Source organism: Camellia sinensis, chromosome 1, assembly GCF_055761805.1.
Source record: "Camellia sinensis isolate YWXY chromosome 1, ASM5576180v1, whole genome shotgun sequence".
Classification (NCBI taxonomy): domain Eukaryota; kingdom Viridiplantae; phylum Streptophyta; class Magnoliopsida; order Ericales; family Theaceae; genus Camellia; species Camellia sinensis.
Genome location: NC_138961.1, coordinates 83,733,207 through 83,751,812, shown reverse-complemented (window position 1 = coordinate 83,751,812; position 18,606 = coordinate 83,733,207). Strand labels below are relative to the sequence as shown.

General features: G+C 34.7%; 2 protein-coding genes across 3 annotated transcripts; one reads left to right on the top strand and one right to left on the bottom strand.

Moving 5' to 3' along the window:
- Window positions 1–1,656: 1,656 nt before the first annotated feature.
- LOC114318715 (LRR receptor-like serine/threonine-protein kinase ERL1) lies at window positions 1,657–8,796 on the top strand. The gene is made up of 27 exons (XM_028265668.2): window positions 1,657–1,899; window positions 2,429–2,567; window positions 2,693–2,764; window positions 2,864–2,935; window positions 3,065–3,136; window positions 3,248–3,319; window positions 3,471–3,542; window positions 3,703–3,774; window positions 3,883–3,954; window positions 4,042–4,110; window positions 4,304–4,375; window positions 4,481–4,552; window positions 4,640–4,711; window positions 4,796–4,867; window positions 4,991–5,062; window positions 5,162–5,233; window positions 5,326–5,397; window positions 5,479–5,550; window positions 5,641–5,712; window positions 5,921–5,992; window positions 6,109–6,180; window positions 6,256–6,327; window positions 6,435–6,508; window positions 6,626–6,754; window positions 6,852–7,190; window positions 7,528–7,898; window positions 8,145–8,796. The coding sequence occupies exons 1-27, from the start codon at window positions 1,791–1,793 to the stop codon at window positions 8,505–8,507; spliced, it is 2,961 nt and encodes a 986-aa protein (XP_028121469.2). The 5' UTR covers window positions 1,657–1,790; the 3' UTR covers window positions 8,508–8,796.
- Window positions 8,797–9,913: 1,117 nt separating this feature from the next.
- Window positions 9,914–18,056, bottom strand: LOC114318728 (protein TPX2). Of its 2 annotated transcripts, none has more exons than XM_028265678.2 (17): window positions 17,573–18,056; window positions 16,402–16,557; window positions 15,547–15,712; window positions 15,197–15,305; window positions 13,632–13,679; window positions 13,335–13,432; window positions 13,152–13,230; window positions 12,980–13,042; window positions 12,824–12,877; window positions 12,553–12,596; window positions 12,158–12,236; window positions 12,021–12,077; window positions 11,848–11,910; window positions 11,637–11,702; window positions 11,504–11,548; window positions 11,346–11,422; window positions 9,914–10,496 (listed from the first exon to the last, which is right to left on the bottom strand). In XM_028265678.2, exons 1-17 carry the CDS (start codon window positions 17,778–17,780, stop codon window positions 10,472–10,474), a joined length of 1,437 nt encoding a protein of 478 aa, XP_028121479.2. In that variant the 5' UTR covers window positions 17,781–18,056; the 3' UTR covers window positions 9,914–10,471. The 2 variants fall into 2 exon arrangements, with proteins under 2 accessions (XP_028121479.2, XP_028121474.2); XM_028265673.2 differs by having other exon boundaries at window positions 12,158–12,251; window positions 17,573–18,007.
- Between the last annotated feature and the right edge of the window lie 550 nt (window positions 18,057–18,606).

Here is an 18,606-nt window from a genome sequence, read left to right as displayed (position 1 = left end):
ACAAACGACCCTCACTAACAATCCTCTCACTATTAATCCTCTCACTATCAATCCCCTCCATTCCATCTCTGGAAACAAACGGGGCCTTATAGTTTATTTGGTAAAAATAATTTACATAAGCCCATGTTTAGCATGCAGTAGTTTTAGGGCTAGTTTGGTATGTACTAAATAAGTCAAAAAGTCAAAAAGTCACTATTTTATTTAAGTCATATCATCTTATTTAAATCACATCACATCTCTAATACATCAAACCCAACCCAAACCGAACCCAAACCCACCAATAAGTCAAAAAGTGCACTTTTTTAGGACATCCCAAACCAACCCTTAGTTTAAAAATCAAAAAAATTTATTAAAAAATTCAAAAACTCTATGGATTGGTTTGGAAAGTGGGATGACTTTTTGACATTTTTAGCTATTTTAGTCTGGGCTAAAAAATTTGATTTGAAAATAATTTTTTGATTTTTTTAGGTTTTTTTCCTGAGAGAAGAGTGTAATGATTATGGGTTGGATGTGATGTTTTATTTTTTGTGATTAAAATAGTATATTTTATCTTTTGTGGCTAAAATAACCAAAAAAGCCCAATCTAGCTCTTCTCAAACGGAGCCACATATATAAAAAAAAGTCAAGTATTTTATTTTCTCTCTATCTTTTACATATTTTTTGTAAAAAATCAAAAAGTCATTTCAAATATACTAGTTTTTTTTCTCATATTTTAACAAAAAAGTCAAAAATTAATAAAATAACTTGTTTCTAAATAAGGCCTAAATTAAAAAAAAAAAAATTGGTTATTGAAAAATGAGTAAAAAGATGCTTTTAAGCTCTCATTTGACAATTTTTAGTTTCAGTTAAAAGATTAAAAAATCACTATTTCTGCACATTTTTTTTTTATAAAAATTCAAAAAATTATTAAAATCACATATTTCCGAACGAAATCTTAGGCTGTGTTTGGTTGTGCTTTTGAAACGTGATTCTACACCTGTGTTTCAGTATGATGTTTGTTTAGGATTTTGTAATCACGTTTCAAAAGCTCTGCTGAGAGCTCTGTACCAAATCTGTCTCAGCCGCTCTTTTGCTCTGTTTTTTTTTTCAAAATTTTTGCTAAGGGGACGTCCGGCCGGTCGTCCGGCCGGTTGACCGGCCGGCTGTCCGGAACAGTAATTTTTTTTTTTTTTTTTTTTTGCAATTGATTTATATAATCGGAAAAAATATTTTCTGAAATTTTTTTAATTTTTTATGTGCTTTAAAATAATTTTGAATTGTATGTTTAGTTATGAGTTGTAAATTTTTGTATCACATATCAAATGTCACATCAATAATTCCCCACTCAAATCAAACATCTTTTCCAAAACTATTTTCAAAACTCTTTACCAAACAAATTTTCTACACTCAAATCATAACTCCACAACATACAAACTCAAAATACAACTCATACTCTCAAATCACATTTACAAAACTCTACCAAACGCTACCTTAATTTTATTTTCTGATTATCAAATTTTTTTTTTTAAAAAAAAAAAAACTACACTAGTAACATCGTAGAACACCGAATAATTGTCCAAAACTATCTCCATTCTCTATCTCCATTCTCTCTCTAACTCTGCTCTCTTCTCTCTCTTCATAACACTACTGCCATTAACGCTCTTCCTTACAGTTCACGCCAAACGTCTGCTCTCTCTCTCTGTGTGTCTGTACATTGTGTGTGGTGAGAGAGAAGCCGAGCGGCTAATATTCTTCAACTATCTATCTCTACTTTGGAGCAGTGCTTGTGTTTTGTTTGGTGCTACAATACAATGGAGGAAGCACTGTTGTTTCAGAAGAAGAAGAAGAAGCCCGTTTTCTATTCTGTGATGCTTGCTTTTATGCTTCTCTTTCCCCTTGCTTCACCTCTCAATGACGAAGGTCATCCTTCTGTTTGTCTCTCTCTCTCTCTGTTTTGTTGTCTCTTGAGCTGTTTTTTGCCTCTGATGAATGCGGACTTATAAAAGTTTTTACTATTTTTTCCACCGTCTTTTCGATTGTGATTTCTGCGAAACGGAAGCTTGTTTGATAGGCTTCGAAGAAGAGTTTGGAAATTATTTTTAAGTTTGTACATTTTGGAGATTCTATAAGTTCTCTGTTTGGTTTCCGAGAAAATGCTGGAGAAAACGACAGTTCGGTTTTTATGTTCCCAGAAGAAGACACTTGCAGGCAGTAGACAGTCGTTCAGTTCAGATGGTTTCATATAATCTATTTTCAGTATATTTTGAAACTGGACAACAATAGAAACAAAAATTCCGCAATTTTTTTGGATTTTTAAAGCAATCAAAAAAATTTTTTTTTTGGGCTACCAGGGAGGGAATGTATTTTCTCTTCGTTTGTGAAGAAAATCATGCTATATAATTAATAGAAAGCTATTCTCATGATGAGAAAATGGTTTGTATCTGCACAGGCAAAGCGTTAATGTCGATTAAGGCGTCGTTTAACAACATAGCAAATGTGTTGCTGGACTGGGATGATGTTCATAACGATGATTTCTGTTCATGGCGTGGCGTCTTCTGTGACAATATCACCGTATCTGTTGTTTCTCTGTATGTGTTTTCTGTTCATGCTTATTTTCTTCCTTTTTCTATTTCCATTTGATTCTACTGTAGTCTTTATTTATTTATTATTTATATATATATATATATATATTTATTATATTTGTTGGTTAAAGGAATTTGTCAAATTTGAACTTGGGTGGGGAGATTTCACCAGCCATTGGAGACCTGAAGAATCTACAGTCCATGTATGCCTTCTTTGCTAATCCTGTTGGTTTGGTGTTCTTGCTCATTGTAACAAGGTTAACATAATACCGACTTTGATGTTATTGTTGAAATATTTTCAGGGATTTTCAGGGCAACAAATTAACTGGTCAAATTCCTGATGAGATAGGCAACTGTGTTTCTCTGATGCTAGTGTAAAATTTCATCTTCTTTCTTTGTTACATTTTTATTTACATACATGTGGATATATTAATTTCTTCTTCTGTCTTTAGGTGATTAAGATTTTTAGTTTTTATTTTAATGGTTGGGTTTCCATAATGCAGGGATTTATCTGATAATTTACTGTATGGAGATATACCATTCTCAATATCCAAGCTTAAGCAGCTTGAGTTATTGTAAGTTAATACCTGAAGTGAAGTACTATTAATTAAATATGCTGGATTGTTTAAGATAGATAAGTTTTTAGTTCGGCCAACCAAGGGCTTGAGTAAGCTCTGTAAATGCAGGAATTTGAAGAACAATCAATTGACTGGTCCTATCCCTTCAACATTAACACAGATTCCCAACCTCAAAACTCTGTGAGTCGTAATTTTTTATTTTTTTTATTTTTTAGTGGAGTCCATGCAGTTAACATTATCATATGTTTTTTTGATTTTATTTACACCAAAGCCATAGACACTTGTGCTAATATATATGTATGCCTTGTCTTTGTGTAAATTTATTCTGTAGGGACCTTGCTCGTAACCAGCTTATTGGTGAGATACCGAGGTTAATCTATTGGAATGAAGTATTACAATATCTGTAAGTACTACATCAATTAGGGTTTAACAACTGATAGATAAAATCCAATTTCATTATCAACCCTTGATGCTATTAACACTTAAACATTTAATTTGGTTTATAATTTTACTCTGGACAAACTATTGGTTCATCTATCATCTGGTGGTAATTATGTTTGCAGAGGGTTACGTGGCAATTCTTTAACTGGAACCCTGTCCCCAGATATGTGCCAACTGACTGGCCTGTGGTATTTGTGAGTGTTCACTTCCTGGTTATGCTTGCTTTTGGCTTTTTCTGTGCTTCCTACATGCTTTCTGCTTCATATCCATGGGGACATTGAAATCTTCCTTGATCTCTTTAGTGATGTAAGAGGCAATAACCTAACTGGAACAATCCCTGATAACATTGGCAATTGTACAAGCTTTGAGATCTTGTAAGTTTCTTAATGATAACTACCCTACTTACGGAAATACATTCTTTCTTTTCATTTTTGGTTAAAATTGTAGTGTATGATTTTCAGAGATATCTCATACAATCAGATCTCTGGGGAGATTCCATACAATATTGGCTTTCTACAAGTGGCCACTTTGTGAGTTCTCTTACTCCACTTTATATTTTTCTTTCGTGGAAGAAGTAGAAGCTAGAAATGTTCTTCTTCTGTTGTCTTCAAGGAAGGTCAATTGAAGTTAAAATTGATATGCACTTAATTTCTGAATTCTAATACAAAATGCATTTCTTGTTTTTCATTATGACATTACTGTGCTTATGGTTCTTGTTATTAGATCTCTGCAAGGAAATAGGCTGACAGGGAAAATTCCAGAGGTGATAGGTCTAATGCAAGCCCTTGCTGTTTTGTAAGTGTGCTTAATATATATTTGAATTTAACGACCAATGGAACAACTATGTTTGGGATAAAAAAAAGATGTTTTATTCTTGTCCTTTTCATTGTTGTCTTTCAGGGATTTAAGTGAGAACGAACTAGTTGGGCCAATTCCGCCAATTCTTGGCAATTTGTCTTACACTGGAAAACTGTGAGTTAATAACTCGAGAGATATATAGATGATGAATTTCTGTTGCCTCCTTTTTTGTTGTGCTCACATATTTGTTTGTCTGAGTAGGTATCTCCATGGCAACAAGCTTACAGGACCGATTCCACCAGAGCTTGGCAATATGTCAAAGCTCAGCTATTTGTAAGATGCGTCTTGCCAGTTTATTGTTTACAGGTCACATTAAGTGATTGTTTGGATTCAGTTGACGAGACTTTTAATTTGCAGGCAATTAAATGGCAATCAATTGGTTGGTGGAATCCCAGCTGAACTTGGGAAACTTGAGCAGCTTTTTGAATTGTGAGCTAATTTTTTTGGAGGGTTATATCTTTTTTTTTTCTCTTTTTTATTTTTTGGGGTCAGAAGTTTGTTCTGTTTGGTTCTTTACTGTTTCTTTTAATTGCTTAACCTCCTTGTTCCCAGGAACCTTGCCAATAACAATCTGGAAGGTCCCATTCCACACAACATCAGCTCCTGCACTGCATTGAATCAATTGTAAGATGTCTGGTTTATGCAGCACTACATGAACATCTATTTTATGCTTATATATCCAATCACATCAACATTGTGATTCTGTTCTGTTCTGGTTTCTAGTAATGTGTATGGTAATCGCTTAAGTGGATCAATTCCTCTGGGCTTCCAAAGTCTTGAAAGTCTGACTTATCTGTAAGTTCAAATGCTGAATTTTAAAGTGACTGTTTACTTCTGGTTCAAACTTTGCTTTCATTGATGTTTATGGAAATAATTTTTGACACCAGGAATCTCTCGTCAAATCATTTCAAAGGAAGTATACCTGTTGAGCTGGGACGTATCATCAATTTGGATACATTGTATGTTTCTAAACAACTTGTGTGATGTGTTGCACTTGTTGTCAATCATCTAGTCTTTACAAGCAACTTTGTTTTGCTTAGGGATCTATCTAGCAACAATTTCTTGGGACCCGTTCCTGCTTCTATAGGTGACCTGGAGCATCTCCTCACTCTGTAAGAAATTCATGCTCTTTAGCAACACTGTTTCAAGTGGTTGAGTATATGGTTGTTTGCCTGACTTGTGAACATGTATTATACATTAAGGAATTTGAGTCATAATCATCTTAATGGACCCATACCTTCAGAATTCGGCATTCTCAGAAGTATACAAATTATGTGAGTTTCTGTGAAAACCTCTGTAATTGAATCCATTTCAGTTAAAGGGCATTGTTTTTTATTATTGTTTTACTTGTGATGATACTTGCTTCGATTCATGTAGTTACAAGTCATTCAACTTGTTGGTCAATATCATCCGGTTCAGTTTAATCATGGACATTATTTCAATATTTTTCTTGAAGTTGTAATTATATTTATGTTTTTGTAGAGATATGTCATTCAACAACTTGTCTGGTCATATGCCTGAGGAGTTGGGTCAATTGCAGAACATTGCGTCTCTGTAAGTTGGTTATCGAGTGTTTTGCCAGCCTACTAATATTTTGATGAGTTTCTTATAAAATTGGAATCAATCTACTCTAATGTTATTGCTTTTTCCTCCTCGGAATTGTGCTGTAGTATATTGAATAACAACAATCTTCGTGGAGAAATTCCAGATCAGCTGACTAATTGTTTGAGTCTTGCTACTCTGTGAGTTCTTTTTCCCTCCTCTGGCTATCTACTCGTCTGAAAGCTTTCTGAATTTCTTTTACTTGTATGTTTTAGGAATGTTTCCTACAACAACTTATCTGGAATTGTTCCTCCTATTGGAAACTTTTCACGGTTTTCACCTGACAGGTATGGGGAAAACAACTTGTTTCTTCTCACTTGTGAAGAACCCTCTAATGTGTGTAATGCTCTTTTGAGTTCTGAATCTGAACATTTATATTCTATTCCATCATCAGCTTCATAGGAAATCCATTATTATGTGGGAACTGGTTTGGATCAGTATGTCATCCTTGTGCACCAAAATCGAAAGGTATCAATTTGATATTACAATGTCAGTTTATGAGGTTACATTTGCAAGTCCTTGTCTCTCTTCTCCTTCTCCCCTTAATCTCTCTGAGTTAGGGTTGCTTGTTTTGCTTTGTTGCAGCAATTTTCTCTAGGACAATGGTGGTTTGTATCACACTCGGCTTTGTAATACTGCTAGCCGTGGTAATAGTGGCTTTGTACAAATCGAACCAGCTGGATCCATTTATGGAGTCTAAGAAGAGCATGCAAGGTATAATATAATACTGCCTGGTATCTTTGTGACTGGTATCTTCAAGTCAAGTTACCAATGTGGGATTTTTTTTTTATTTTTTCCCCCCCTTGGTCAGGTCCTCCAAAACTCGTTATTCTTCACATGGATATGGCCATTCACACTTATGAAGATATAATGAGAATTACTGAGAATATGAGCGAGAAATACATTATAGGATATGGTGCTTCCAGTACGGTATACAAGTGTATATTGAAGAATTCCCGACCAATTGCAATTAAGCGAATATACACTCAGCAACCACATAATTTTAGAGAGTTTGAGACTGAGCTTGAGACAGTTGGTAGCATCAGGCACAGAAACCTTGTCAGCTTGCATGGTTATGCACTGACACCCTATGGAAACCTCCTCTTCTATGACTACATGGAGAATGGCTCTCTTTGGGATCTTCTTCATGGTAAGCTCACTTGCCTGCATGTTTTTTGTTATTTATTTATTTATTTATTTATTTATTTATTTATTTATTTATTATAGGAATGGTACAAATTTAAAAGTAAGCTTGGCTTGCTGTGCGTTTTGTTTGCCATGCTGTGAAACTTTGTTTTGATAATAAGCAACAAGAAGAGGAGAATTGTTCTGTATACAATGGTAAAATGAAACAAAAGACCATTGCGATTGTATTTTGTTTTTTCCCAATAAATCATAATATTTTCTAGTTTGCAATATCGTTAGATATATTTTTCCTGGGTCCCATCTGGATAATTGCAATCATTTTTGGCTAATATGGCTGACAGGACCGGCAAAGAAGGTAAAACTTGATTGGGAGACACGTCTTAAGATTGCAATCGGAGCTGCCCAAGGACTTGCTTATCTTCACCATGATTGTAACCCGAGAATTATTCACCGGGATGTTAAGTCCTCAAATATCCTACTGGATGAGAACTTTGAGGCTCATCTCTCTGATTTTGGTATTGCAAAATCTATTCCCACTGCAAAAACCCACGCATCAACTTATGTTCTGGGGACCATTGGTTACATTGACCCAGAGTATGCTCGGACCTCTCGGCTAAATGAGAAATCGGATGTTTATAGTTTTGGTGTCGTTCTTTTGGAGTTGCTGACTGGAAAGAAGGCCGTAGACAATGAGTCTAACTTGCATCAGCTGGTATGTTCCCCTGATATTGCATTGATCTATTAGACAAACACTTTAGACCATATCTTTATTTACTTGGAAGTGGCAATCTATCGAGTCTACCGTGCTTACTCTTGAAACTTAAATGCCTTCACTGCATGGATTAACCAATTGTTTGCAGTGTAGTGATGTAGTTTTTATGTGGTGAAGAATTTGAGTAATTTTTGAGTTGGGCAAATAGAAACTGTTGGTCTGAATAATTTTTGGGTTCATTTTCAGATATTGGCGAAGGCAGATGATAACACTGTGATGGAGGCAGTTGATCCTGAGGTCTCTGTTACATGCGTGGATTTAACCCACGTCAGAAAGACCTTTCAGCTTGCCTTGCTGTGCACAAAGCGCTATCCATCTGAGAGACCAACCATGCACGAAGTCGCTAGGGTCTTGATCTCCTTGCTTCCAGCTCCTCCAGCAAAGGCAAGTGCAGCTCTGCCAAAAACTATTGACTATGCGCGATTCGTGATCGATAAAGGGCAGACTCAACTGAATGCTCAGCAACTTCATCCCCAGGCTGACAACAGTTCCTCTGATGCACAATGGTTTGTTAGGTTCCGCGAAGTGATCTCTAAAAACACTCATTAACAGAGTTTGCACTGTTTCTGTGTTCTTTTTTTGCTTCCCCTGAAGAAAGGGAAATGGGTGACGATGAATGGCATAGGAAAATCCCAAATTTTGGTTCCGGCTGGGATTTTTTGTTTTTCAATCTGGACAATGTAGATGTGGCCCGAACAATTAACTAATTTTTTCTTTTTAAGGATATTCTGGGCGAAGGTTATTTTTAGTAAATTTAACATGTACCTATATATTTAGAATTATCAGTTAGTTTATACAAGCATTTCCGAAATAGTGTGGTGCTTTATTTTGTTGTATACTTGACAGCTGACAACATATTTGTGTAATTTTACATTTTGGATTTGGAGCGTCAAACTATTTGTGTCTTTCATTGACGTGAGAGATCATAACATGTGTTGTCATGGTAATTAAAATTCCTCAGCTTGTCACACAATTTGTCTTTCATTGACGTGAGAGATCATAGCATGTGTTTTCATGGTAATTAAAATTCCTCGGCATGGCTTGAATTGCAAGCTGTTTTTAGGCTGGACTCTGGTAAGTTGAATATTGTCAATGCTGAGTTTGTTCAATTAACGACAAAAGGTGCCATGGATGGTGAAATGAAATATCGACTTGAAAATTTGAATATTAAAAGGAAGGTTACGTATTGTAAAATAAAAGGATGTCTGAAGTATTTTATGAGTGATATGTCAGGAGATTCGCAAATGAGAGTCCTATTGTTGTTGTGTTATCAAAAAAAATATACTAATGTGGATATCAAAAAATTATACTAATGTGGATAGGTGAGATTATTTGTATCTCGGATCAGGTGAATGTGTGGGTAGGTGGGATTATTTGAATATCTGCCTCAGGCCTCCTGTGGAATGAAAGGCCTTTTTGGGTTAAGTGGACTCTTGGAAAGTGATGTTAGTGTTGGAAAGGGTTGTTAGGAAAGAAAAAAAAAAAAAAAAAAAAAAAATGATGTACATATATATTTTTTAAACACTATTTGAACTCAATGATTAGACTCAATGATGTGATGCATAAGAGAGATGTTTAATTAATGATTAAAAAAATAGAATTATTTTACATATCTTAATTGTTTTAAAATATAAATATAATTTTTGGATTAAAATAGACAATATACATAAAAAAAATTAAAATATTTTATATTTTTGAGAATTTCACAAGAAAAGGAATAAATTCAAAAATGTTTACTGTTGACATGATTTTCTTCTTGACAACGTGGTCTATTTCCTACCCAAAAAAGAAAAACAAACAATAAAGATAAAGAGATAGAAAAATCACTTTCCCATGTATGTTTTTTTATGTATTATTAGGATTCCAACTTTTTTATCCATTCTTGCTAAATGCAATTTGTATAAAAATATAGATAATGTTTCCAAAGGAAAAGAGTTCATTTTAACTAAAAGCAATTCAGAAGAATAAATTTCTACTAAACCAATTGCATTTACAATCGTTATCGCCTTATGCTCACTTTCTATTTTCCCTGGATATTATTGAAGAACCCCTTGCAATATAAATGTATTTTGCGAAGGCTAGAAAAAACATGAGAATTACAAAACAAAATACCTCTCCTAAAAACAAAATTAAAAAAAAAAAAAAAAAACCCTCTATAAATACCTCAATTATAATGATTACATTTCATTTTTCTGCTACATGCGACTACTTAGAATGAAAAAGAGCATGGGGCGGACAAAAAAAAACTTTCATTCTGCTACATTTTAATACTTTCGATGTTGTACAATGTTACCATTTTGCAGAATAAATTATTGTAATTATGCATGGAAGTCTTGATCCCAAACACAGGCCCAATCTGTTTGCGGGAACTGGCTTCCGTGTGTATCTCAAAATGCAAAACCTATACCCTTTCGAGCCTTTGAAATGCATCAAGTACAGACACACCTTCACAGGCACAGGAGAAACACTTTTAATTTATTGTATACCAGCCATTGGAGAAACTCCTCTTGCTCTCAGCGGATGTTCATGCTCCTCCTCCTGTTGCATTTCAATCAAAGAAATATAATGGATCCTTGTTTCTTCCTATGAAATTCAAAAAATTGATTCCTTCTTGTGTTTAGAACAAAATTGGATGATTCATTAACATGGGAGGTTAAACATTGAGATGCAGAATATCTTCCAAAATGTATATGTCACGTCTAACATGTTAGACAGATGGAAGCTATTGCTTCCCTACCAAATTTTGTTTCATTATAAGTAAATTAATGCTGGAGTTTAGCAAGACGAGGAAAAAGAATTCTTAGTGCATATTACATTTCTAACAAATTGCATGCTTTACTTCTTTCAAACTGATTTGCAGACTGCAGTTGAAATGTATCACATCAAATATTCTGCCAAAAACAAAAAGTAGAGTAGGCAGAACACAAAGAACACCGCTTTAGCGTATGCAACTCATTCCTGTCTTTTGTTTTCAGTGAATTACAAGGTTTCGCAATGAATGGCAATTCCATTGTCTAAAATGATCCTACGTTTACTTAAGCATTCGTAGCTATGTTAGGTGGAATATACACTTGTTACAAATGTCAAATTTCACGTGGGCCAAATCTACATTTCTTGAGAAAGATCAAACAAGAAAAATCACGTCAGTGTTATAAGTCCATGTTGAACATGAGGCTCCAATGTTATAAAGAATAAGTAGAAAAGCTTGTCCAAATAGAGCAGGATTAAAGTTTTTCAACTTAAGAACTTTACATTTTTAGCTCAAAAGATTAAGATGGAAGAAATCTGTCATAAAACTAGAAGCTTGTCAGGTTGAACTATATATCCAAACGAAGTGAATGTAAAAGAAGTGATTGTAACAGATTCAGTAAATCAGGCATGGTGTACCTGTAGATGTTCGGCCGGGGTCCAATTTCGGGGATCATCCACTTGCTCCCACATTGGCTCAGCTTCCTCCCATACATCTGGAGGTTATGAACTCAGAATTTATTATTGGGTTTAGAATTGAACATAATAAAAAGGTTCCATCTTCCATGCTATGATACCTGGACTACTTGTTTTAAGGAGCCCGGAATATTCTCTTTAGATCCCTATTATAAAACAGTGAAAGCACTTGTGTGACTAAAAAAGGATGCAACGTGTAAACTCTATCTGTCACAAGACTTGTGAGAAACTAACCTCAGTGTGCAGAGGCGGTTTGGATGGAGATATTGCATTATGCTCAAGTTCAGATTTCAGGGACAGCTAACATATAGATTGAAAGAGAGGACAACAAAAAATTAGGAAAATCAATGGTCCAGCATCTACATAAGCCAGAATGAAACTCAAAGCAACTCCGAAGGAAAGGTAAAATGTGAAACATAGAAGACTTGAATTTATATCCTGTCACCTTATTAAATAATTCTATTGGTGGATTATACGACAATCCATCATCATTTAGAAGCTTGAGTTCCTGAGGGAAGTAAAAGATAAAGAGTTATTTTTTCTAATAGAAACAGAAAGAGAATAATCTATCAAGAAAATGGTAATTCATATGTTTAGGCGTCATATAATCACAGAAACCTTGGCTTCCTCTTTGACATTCTGGAAAGTGCAAACATCTTTTTTACTGGAAATAATCTGGCATCAAAACAGTATGTTGTCACGGCAATCATGATAAACAAACTCAATCACAAGGCTCACACAAGTCAATAGTTCACCTTTTTATTATGAGGGTGATATTTGACTCTATTTAGTGTTTTACACTTTTCCTTCTTGGATGCCTCTTCACAGTTTAGCCTGAGAAACGGAGGTCTACAAATCTGTCATATCAATCCATAATCATCCGAACAAAAATGTATCCTCTAAGAAGCTTAGAATGAGAGGCCTGCTCAGGAAAAACTGTGGTGATGCAACGCACTCTTCCATACAACTGACTATAATTTAAGTGTGTCCTTGTTTACTAAATGAGAAAATAACACATAGAGTGTTTAGACAGAAGATCGAAAAAGTAAGTTCTAGTAAAACTTCCCCTAAGGCAGCATAATAGAAACAGGAATGATGTTTTAAATGTCCAACTTCGAAATCAAAATAGGTTGACAGTCCAAACTCTTACCTTTCAGTGCGTGTGGCCTCATTTTTGGGTATGGATTCAGAATTCTGCATGTTCAGTGCCAACAATTACAAAATTATAAGCTTCGGAATTGTGAAAATACACAAGCACCAATGGTACTAGATGAGCAATAGTCACTACATAGGCATAAACTAAGTATAAACTTACTAAAACTGCTTTTAAAAAGAAATTACAACTAAAAAAAGACATAATGAAGAAGTGTCAAAACGTACAGTAACAGTCCCAAAGACAATAGCGCATTCAATAACCTTACATTATTAGCAGATGAGTGTTGCATAGCCCTCTTTGATGTCTTCAAGTGGAACTCCTAAAAAGCAATGAAACGGAAGGTGGGAGGAAAACTGAGTCACGGAATTGTGCAATTGATATTATCAAAGGGATGGCAAACAAACAAGTTTTGACAATTTACTTGGAACACTGGAGATTGTGGTCTGCTCTTTATTTGAGGAAGCAATGAAGGAGCCTTGAGAATCTGTCAAACCCAAAGCACATACCATACATCAAATATAAACTAGAAACTTCATCGAAAATTAAAATTTCATGAGATTCAAGAAGACTCAAATTTTAACTGGACTACCAACTTTTCTGTTCAATGGCCGTGCTTTAAAGGTTGGGCCCTTTGATTTTGCATGTTCACCTGATTCTGAATTATTCCTTGACCTGAATTAAGACAAACGGCATGTTCCATGCCATTAATTTTAGAGATGTCTGCTAACTCTCTACCCAAAGACATGATAGAAGATACGAACATCATACGAGTATACCTATGTTTTTGTGCTCTATGTGCTGTTTCCAGATCAGGCTCTCTTGGAACAGTAACTTTTAATCTGGAATTTACTGTGTTAGGATCCACTTGTCGAACCTGTTTTTTTTTGCCCGATACAGGAGGGGGGAGAGAAGAAGATAGGAAGAAAGAAAGAAATAGAACCAAAAAAATGTAAAAAGATGCAGACTTAAAACTCTTATGATGCATTAAGCAAAATATGAGTAATCAGTATCATCTGAAATTAGTGATAAACATCAGTGTAACGACTGCTTCATACTTCTGAGGTACAGCATACCTTAGGCAACTTGTGTAACAACAGACTTTGGTGCTTCAGATGAGCAACCTGGTTCATAGCATAAGGACATCCTCAGTAGTTGCACAAACTATTATAGCAGATTCTAGATTAAACGTACTTCTATGAATAAAAAATATAAAACAGCAGTTCAGCAAATTATTAATGCATTTCATAAAAGGCAGAAAGCTATGAAGACATGCAATTCAGTTAAAAGCATGTGCGCCGAGGTAAGAAGAGGAGGATGCAGAAAACATGGCCCATATTGTATTGTGGTCAACAAAATGACAACAAAAACAAAAAATAAAGAGTTCGTATGCCATGAACCAGGTTGGGGAGGGAGGGATTTGCAGTGGAACGAGGGAGGGTCACAGGATTGGGTTTTAAAGGGGGCTGGTGGCAGGGTGGATGGACTGCAGGGTGGTGGCGGTCAGGTGGGTGCAACAGTTAGGGTTTGAAATGTTTGGGGATGTAAAGGGAAGGTAGGAGGTTAGGGATAAGTTTTTTGTTTTTGGAATTATGGAGGGTGTAATGAGATAAAATGGAAATTTTGAATTTTGAATGGAGGTGTAAGTAGAAAATCGGTGTGAGATAGAATTGTTGTGCAAATAGAAGCTCTCCTAGTTTATTCATGTAACTTAAAGACTTTGAGGGTTTACTTTGTAGAGCCTCGCTTCTACTAAGATATATGCTTTTTGATGCACTTCTTTCTTGGACCGTCACACTTGTCCTCAGAGGTAGAACTCAAGGCATCATTAGTCCAGCACTTAACCGACGAAAGCGAGGCGGATGTGGCCCCCCACCAGGTGTACCCAAGCTGAGCTATCAAGTCAAGTTTTGGATTTATTCCTGTGCCAAGGATTGGTAGACAGTCCTACCTTTCTACCGTGAGTGAGCTTCTCAAACCATCCTTTTTGGTTTGATGCCACACAGATTTCAACTATTGAATAGGGTTTGGGACCCTTGATTTGATTATTTTTTATTTTTATAACTATCATTAAAATGAACTTTCTTCACATGCTTGAGCGCATCCCCTTTCTATTAGTAAAGTTGTCAATAGGCTTTCTTTTAGTTTCTTTATGACTAAACAAATCTAATAGGGGGAGGAGGGGCGATAATGACTATACCAATAGTAGCTCAGCATCAAGAATCAATGACTTTTTCAACACCTGAAGGTGGCCGCACAAGCCTAAGAGAGAATATAGGGGGGTTATCAGATAGAAATTGAGCAAATTTCCACTCTAATCTTCTTCCCATTTCCATATGTTATTTTACTCTAAATGGAAAGTCATTAGAAGTACACCTTAAAATTCACTTAAAACTTGTCAAAATAGTTTCAGGCTTCAGCTTTCAAGTTCAGTCTGGCTTCTAGAAAGTAAATGATGCACACACAATTTCCAAACCCGATTAATACCAAGGTAATTGGTATAACATGTGTGTGATGTATTTAATTATTAACACATGAATACATTGACAAAAAGATATTGGTTTTCATACAGATTCTACATTCATAATGCATACATCAAGACTCAAGTCCACCAAAATATGGGTAAATACATCAAATTTACCTTACACAAATAACCATTCTCTAGTTTTTGCCTTTTGGTAGCATCTCTGTCTACCCCAAGAGGATTCTTCAAACTTCTCTCATCTAATTTAGTTAATGGCTTTTGTGACCTGGCAGTTAAAGGCAGCAAAGCGAATTGAAGACCACAGATACAGAAAATCAGAAATAGACAAGTGGGGAGGGGGAGGACAAAAAAGAAGCAAATATACCAGAATGATACTAAACAAACCAGAAATTAATAATAATGATAGTTAGAAATCAAAAAACACTATCAATAGTGCAGGCAACAAATTAAAAGATCAATGACAAACTGTTAATATTCAATCATACTTTAGAAAGAACAACTATAACCTTTCCAAGAATCGGATGGAATGAACTTCTCTTCCTCGGCTTAGCTTTGCCAAATGACTTGCTGTAGGTTGCATTAGAGTTGAACTCCTTATTTTGGATGATTTGGCCACAGACTTTATTTTCGCTTTTGGAATATCCTCAGCCATACCATTACGAGATTTTGGTCCTGCAATAGTATAAATTAGGAACCATTTGATTGAAGCCAGAGAAGAGTGGGGGAAATTACTTAAAAGAAAAGAAAGGATTGGCTTATCATCTATTTAATGAGATCAGATATATTACATTGGTATAGCCCTAATGACAACTTAAAAAGTGACACTTCATCCACCTTTAAACTTGCCCTGACATTTAGTCTAGAAACTCAAAACTGTTATGGTACTTGAATCTTAACAGACTACACTAGTTATACTTGTAGGCCTGTAATTCAGATAACAACTAAACCTCAGAAAAAAATACATAAAAGTTTCTCACAAAATAAAAATGATAGCATCATGATGCCATAAAAATCTATCCAACGACTATTATTATTATTGGGTTTTTTTTTTTAAAAAAAAAAAAAATGAAGAAGAAGAATAAAAAGAAAAGAAGAGATTAAAAGTGATGATGTGTGGCAACATTACTCTATTTCACAATAGATTTCATTCTCCAAATGATGTGTATCAAGACTAAACATAAACCCATCATTGAATTACTGTCTCTACCATGGGAACAAACTACAAACATGTATTTCCAACGCATAATATATTCAGTTATTGTAAAAAAAAATCTCAACAGAACCAAAGTTCAATCAAATTGTACTAATGTGGTCACAATAAATTAATAATAAATATTTATGGCAGCAAAAAGAAATTGTACCTTTTTCATTGTCATCTAATTCAAAAATTTCAGGATCCATGTCATGATCCAAGTTGTTGCTACTAGAAGTCATGCTTTCACCATCATTTGACTTACGAGAGGCATTTTCATTTTTTGCTGCGGTGTTTTCTCTCAATTTCAACTTTATTACAAACGCTATATGTTCAAAATAATGAGAGAAAAAGAGTAAGCCAAATATTAACTACAGACATAAGCTGATAAAAAAAATGCCAAATTCAAATCTGTAGTACTTCCATGTAATTGTTGTTAGAACAACAACCAAAACAAAGACGAGCAATGAAGAAAAAGAGTGGCACACAGCAAAGTCTACAATGAGTAAGCAAGGATTGTTTTCAAATGCAAAACAAATGGAAAACATCTTCATAGCGAAAAGAAGTACGGTGCATCCATGTATACATATATAGCAAAGTAGTTCAGATGGTAGATATTAGTGATCAAATACGAAATAAGTTGTAATAAATATAAATGATTAAGCGGATGGCCCACAGTAACTTCTGAATATTACTTTCACATTTAAGATCATAAATTTGCATATCAATCCAATCCCGACATTAAAGAAATCATACAAACATTCTACTGTTTCAGTTTCAGGAAATATATCAAATTCATATTTGATAAACAAAAAGAGCTGCAAGTGAGCTCCAATCATTTCATCAAACTTTTATCAAATCAAGGGAGAAGCAAAATTTTCAACAAATCAAGGTGAAACCAAATCCTTCACCAAACATCCAACAGTCATATTTTTAGTCAAAATTAATGAAATTTTAAGAAGAGTAAGAATTAGAGTTTCATAAAGAAAATAGTTAAAACAAGGTTTTATGAAGAGAGAGGTAAGGATTGGAGTGTTCCATAGCAGATCAAGCTTTCAACCAATTTTTTACTCAAATTTAATGAAAAAAAGAAGAAGAAAAAGAAAGGATTGGAGATGCTCTGACTACATGCATTTGAAATTCAACTACATTGATCAAAGAGAAGCACAAAACTTGCAAACGAACACGTATCAGACATTATTAACAGAAATATATGATGAATCAAATAAGCAGGAAATAAAGGAACAAAGAGCATATACTATATGAAGAATCAAATGTTTATATATATATAGATAGATAGATAAAATATGTGTGGAATATATAATGGATGAAATTGTTACGGGAAGGCGGGTAAGTTCCGGCAGATTGGAACCAGCGTTCGGCATCTTGAGCCTCGGAATAGGATTCCAGGCGAGTAAAATCGAAGAAGCGAGCAGCATCGAACTCGTAATCAAAATCAACTTCTGAGACGTCCTGGAAATAGTCTCCAACGAAGTCCTCCAATTCTTCGTCCATATCTCCATACGTATCGGCTTCTTGGGAAACCATAGTGTTTTCAGACGAAGAAATCAGAGGACTCCATTCACGGTCTTAGCTTCTTTCTCTCTGTATCTAAGGTGTTTTGTAGGGGTTTTTGATGGTGAAACCCTAATTGTGAAGAAGAAGAAGAAGAAGAAGAAGAAGAAGAAGAAATGAAATGAGAAAATGAGAGTTTGTCGGGGGTGATAGGCGAAATTTGCGTATATTGCAGAGAGGACGTGAAAAGAAACAACGGTGACATTGCCTGCATTTCTGTCTATATATACATAGCGCCCAATCCCCCCCGATGATTAGGACCCGCAGGGGACACTGCAAAATTTGAAAATGTGGGTCCCATGCTTCTTTATAAAATTACTAGGTGAATTTATCAAGTCAAACCCTATGTACAGCATGGCTTATTTTGGTAAGGAGGTGAAAAGTTAATTTTTAAAATTTTTTTATTTAAAAAAATTTATAAAAAAAATAGAGAAGTGATGTGATTTAAAAAAATTAAGGCCTCGTTTGAGAACAGACTAATTTAGTAACTTTTTGACTATTTGGCTAAAATACGAATTAAAAAAAACTAGTATGTTTGGGATGACTTTTTGACTTTTTATAAAAAGATGTGCAAAAAGTAGAGAGAAAAGAGAATCTTTGACTTTTTTGTATGAGTTATTGACTTTTTAGCTAATTTAGTAACTTTTTGAATTTTTGACTAAAATGGAAGATTCCCAAACGAGGCCTAAAGCTAACTTTTAGTCAAGTTTCCAAAATAAGCCTATATGCACTTTATAATTAAAGAAAAAATGTTATAATTTTATAATTTCTAAATTATAACTAAAAAAAAAAGAAAAGG

Coding starts and splice junctions, on each gene's coding strand:
- LOC114318728 (XM_028265673.2), bottom strand. CDS start 17,780: ATGGTTTCCCAAGAAGCCGATACGTATGGAGATATGGACGAAGAATTG. Junction 16,558..17,572: donor CGGAACTTACCCGCCTTCCC/GTAACAATTTCA, acceptor TTGAACATATAG/CGTTTGTAATAAAGTTGAAA. Junction 13,231..13,334: donor CATAGAGCACAAAAACATAG/GTATACTCGTAT, acceptor GTCTTAATTCAG/GTCAAGGAATAATTCAGAAT.
- LOC114318715 (XM_028265668.2), top strand. CDS start 1,791: ATGGAGGAAGCACTGTTGTTTCAGAAGAAGAAGAAGAAGCCCGTTTTC. Junction 2,568..2,692: donor ACCGTATCTGTTGTTTCTCT/GTATGTGTTTTC, acceptor TGTTGGTTAAAG/GAATTTGTCAAATTTGAACT. Junction 5,713..5,920: donor CTCAGAAGTATACAAATTAT/GTGAGTTTCTGT, acceptor ATGTTTTTGTAG/AGATATGTCATTCAACAACT.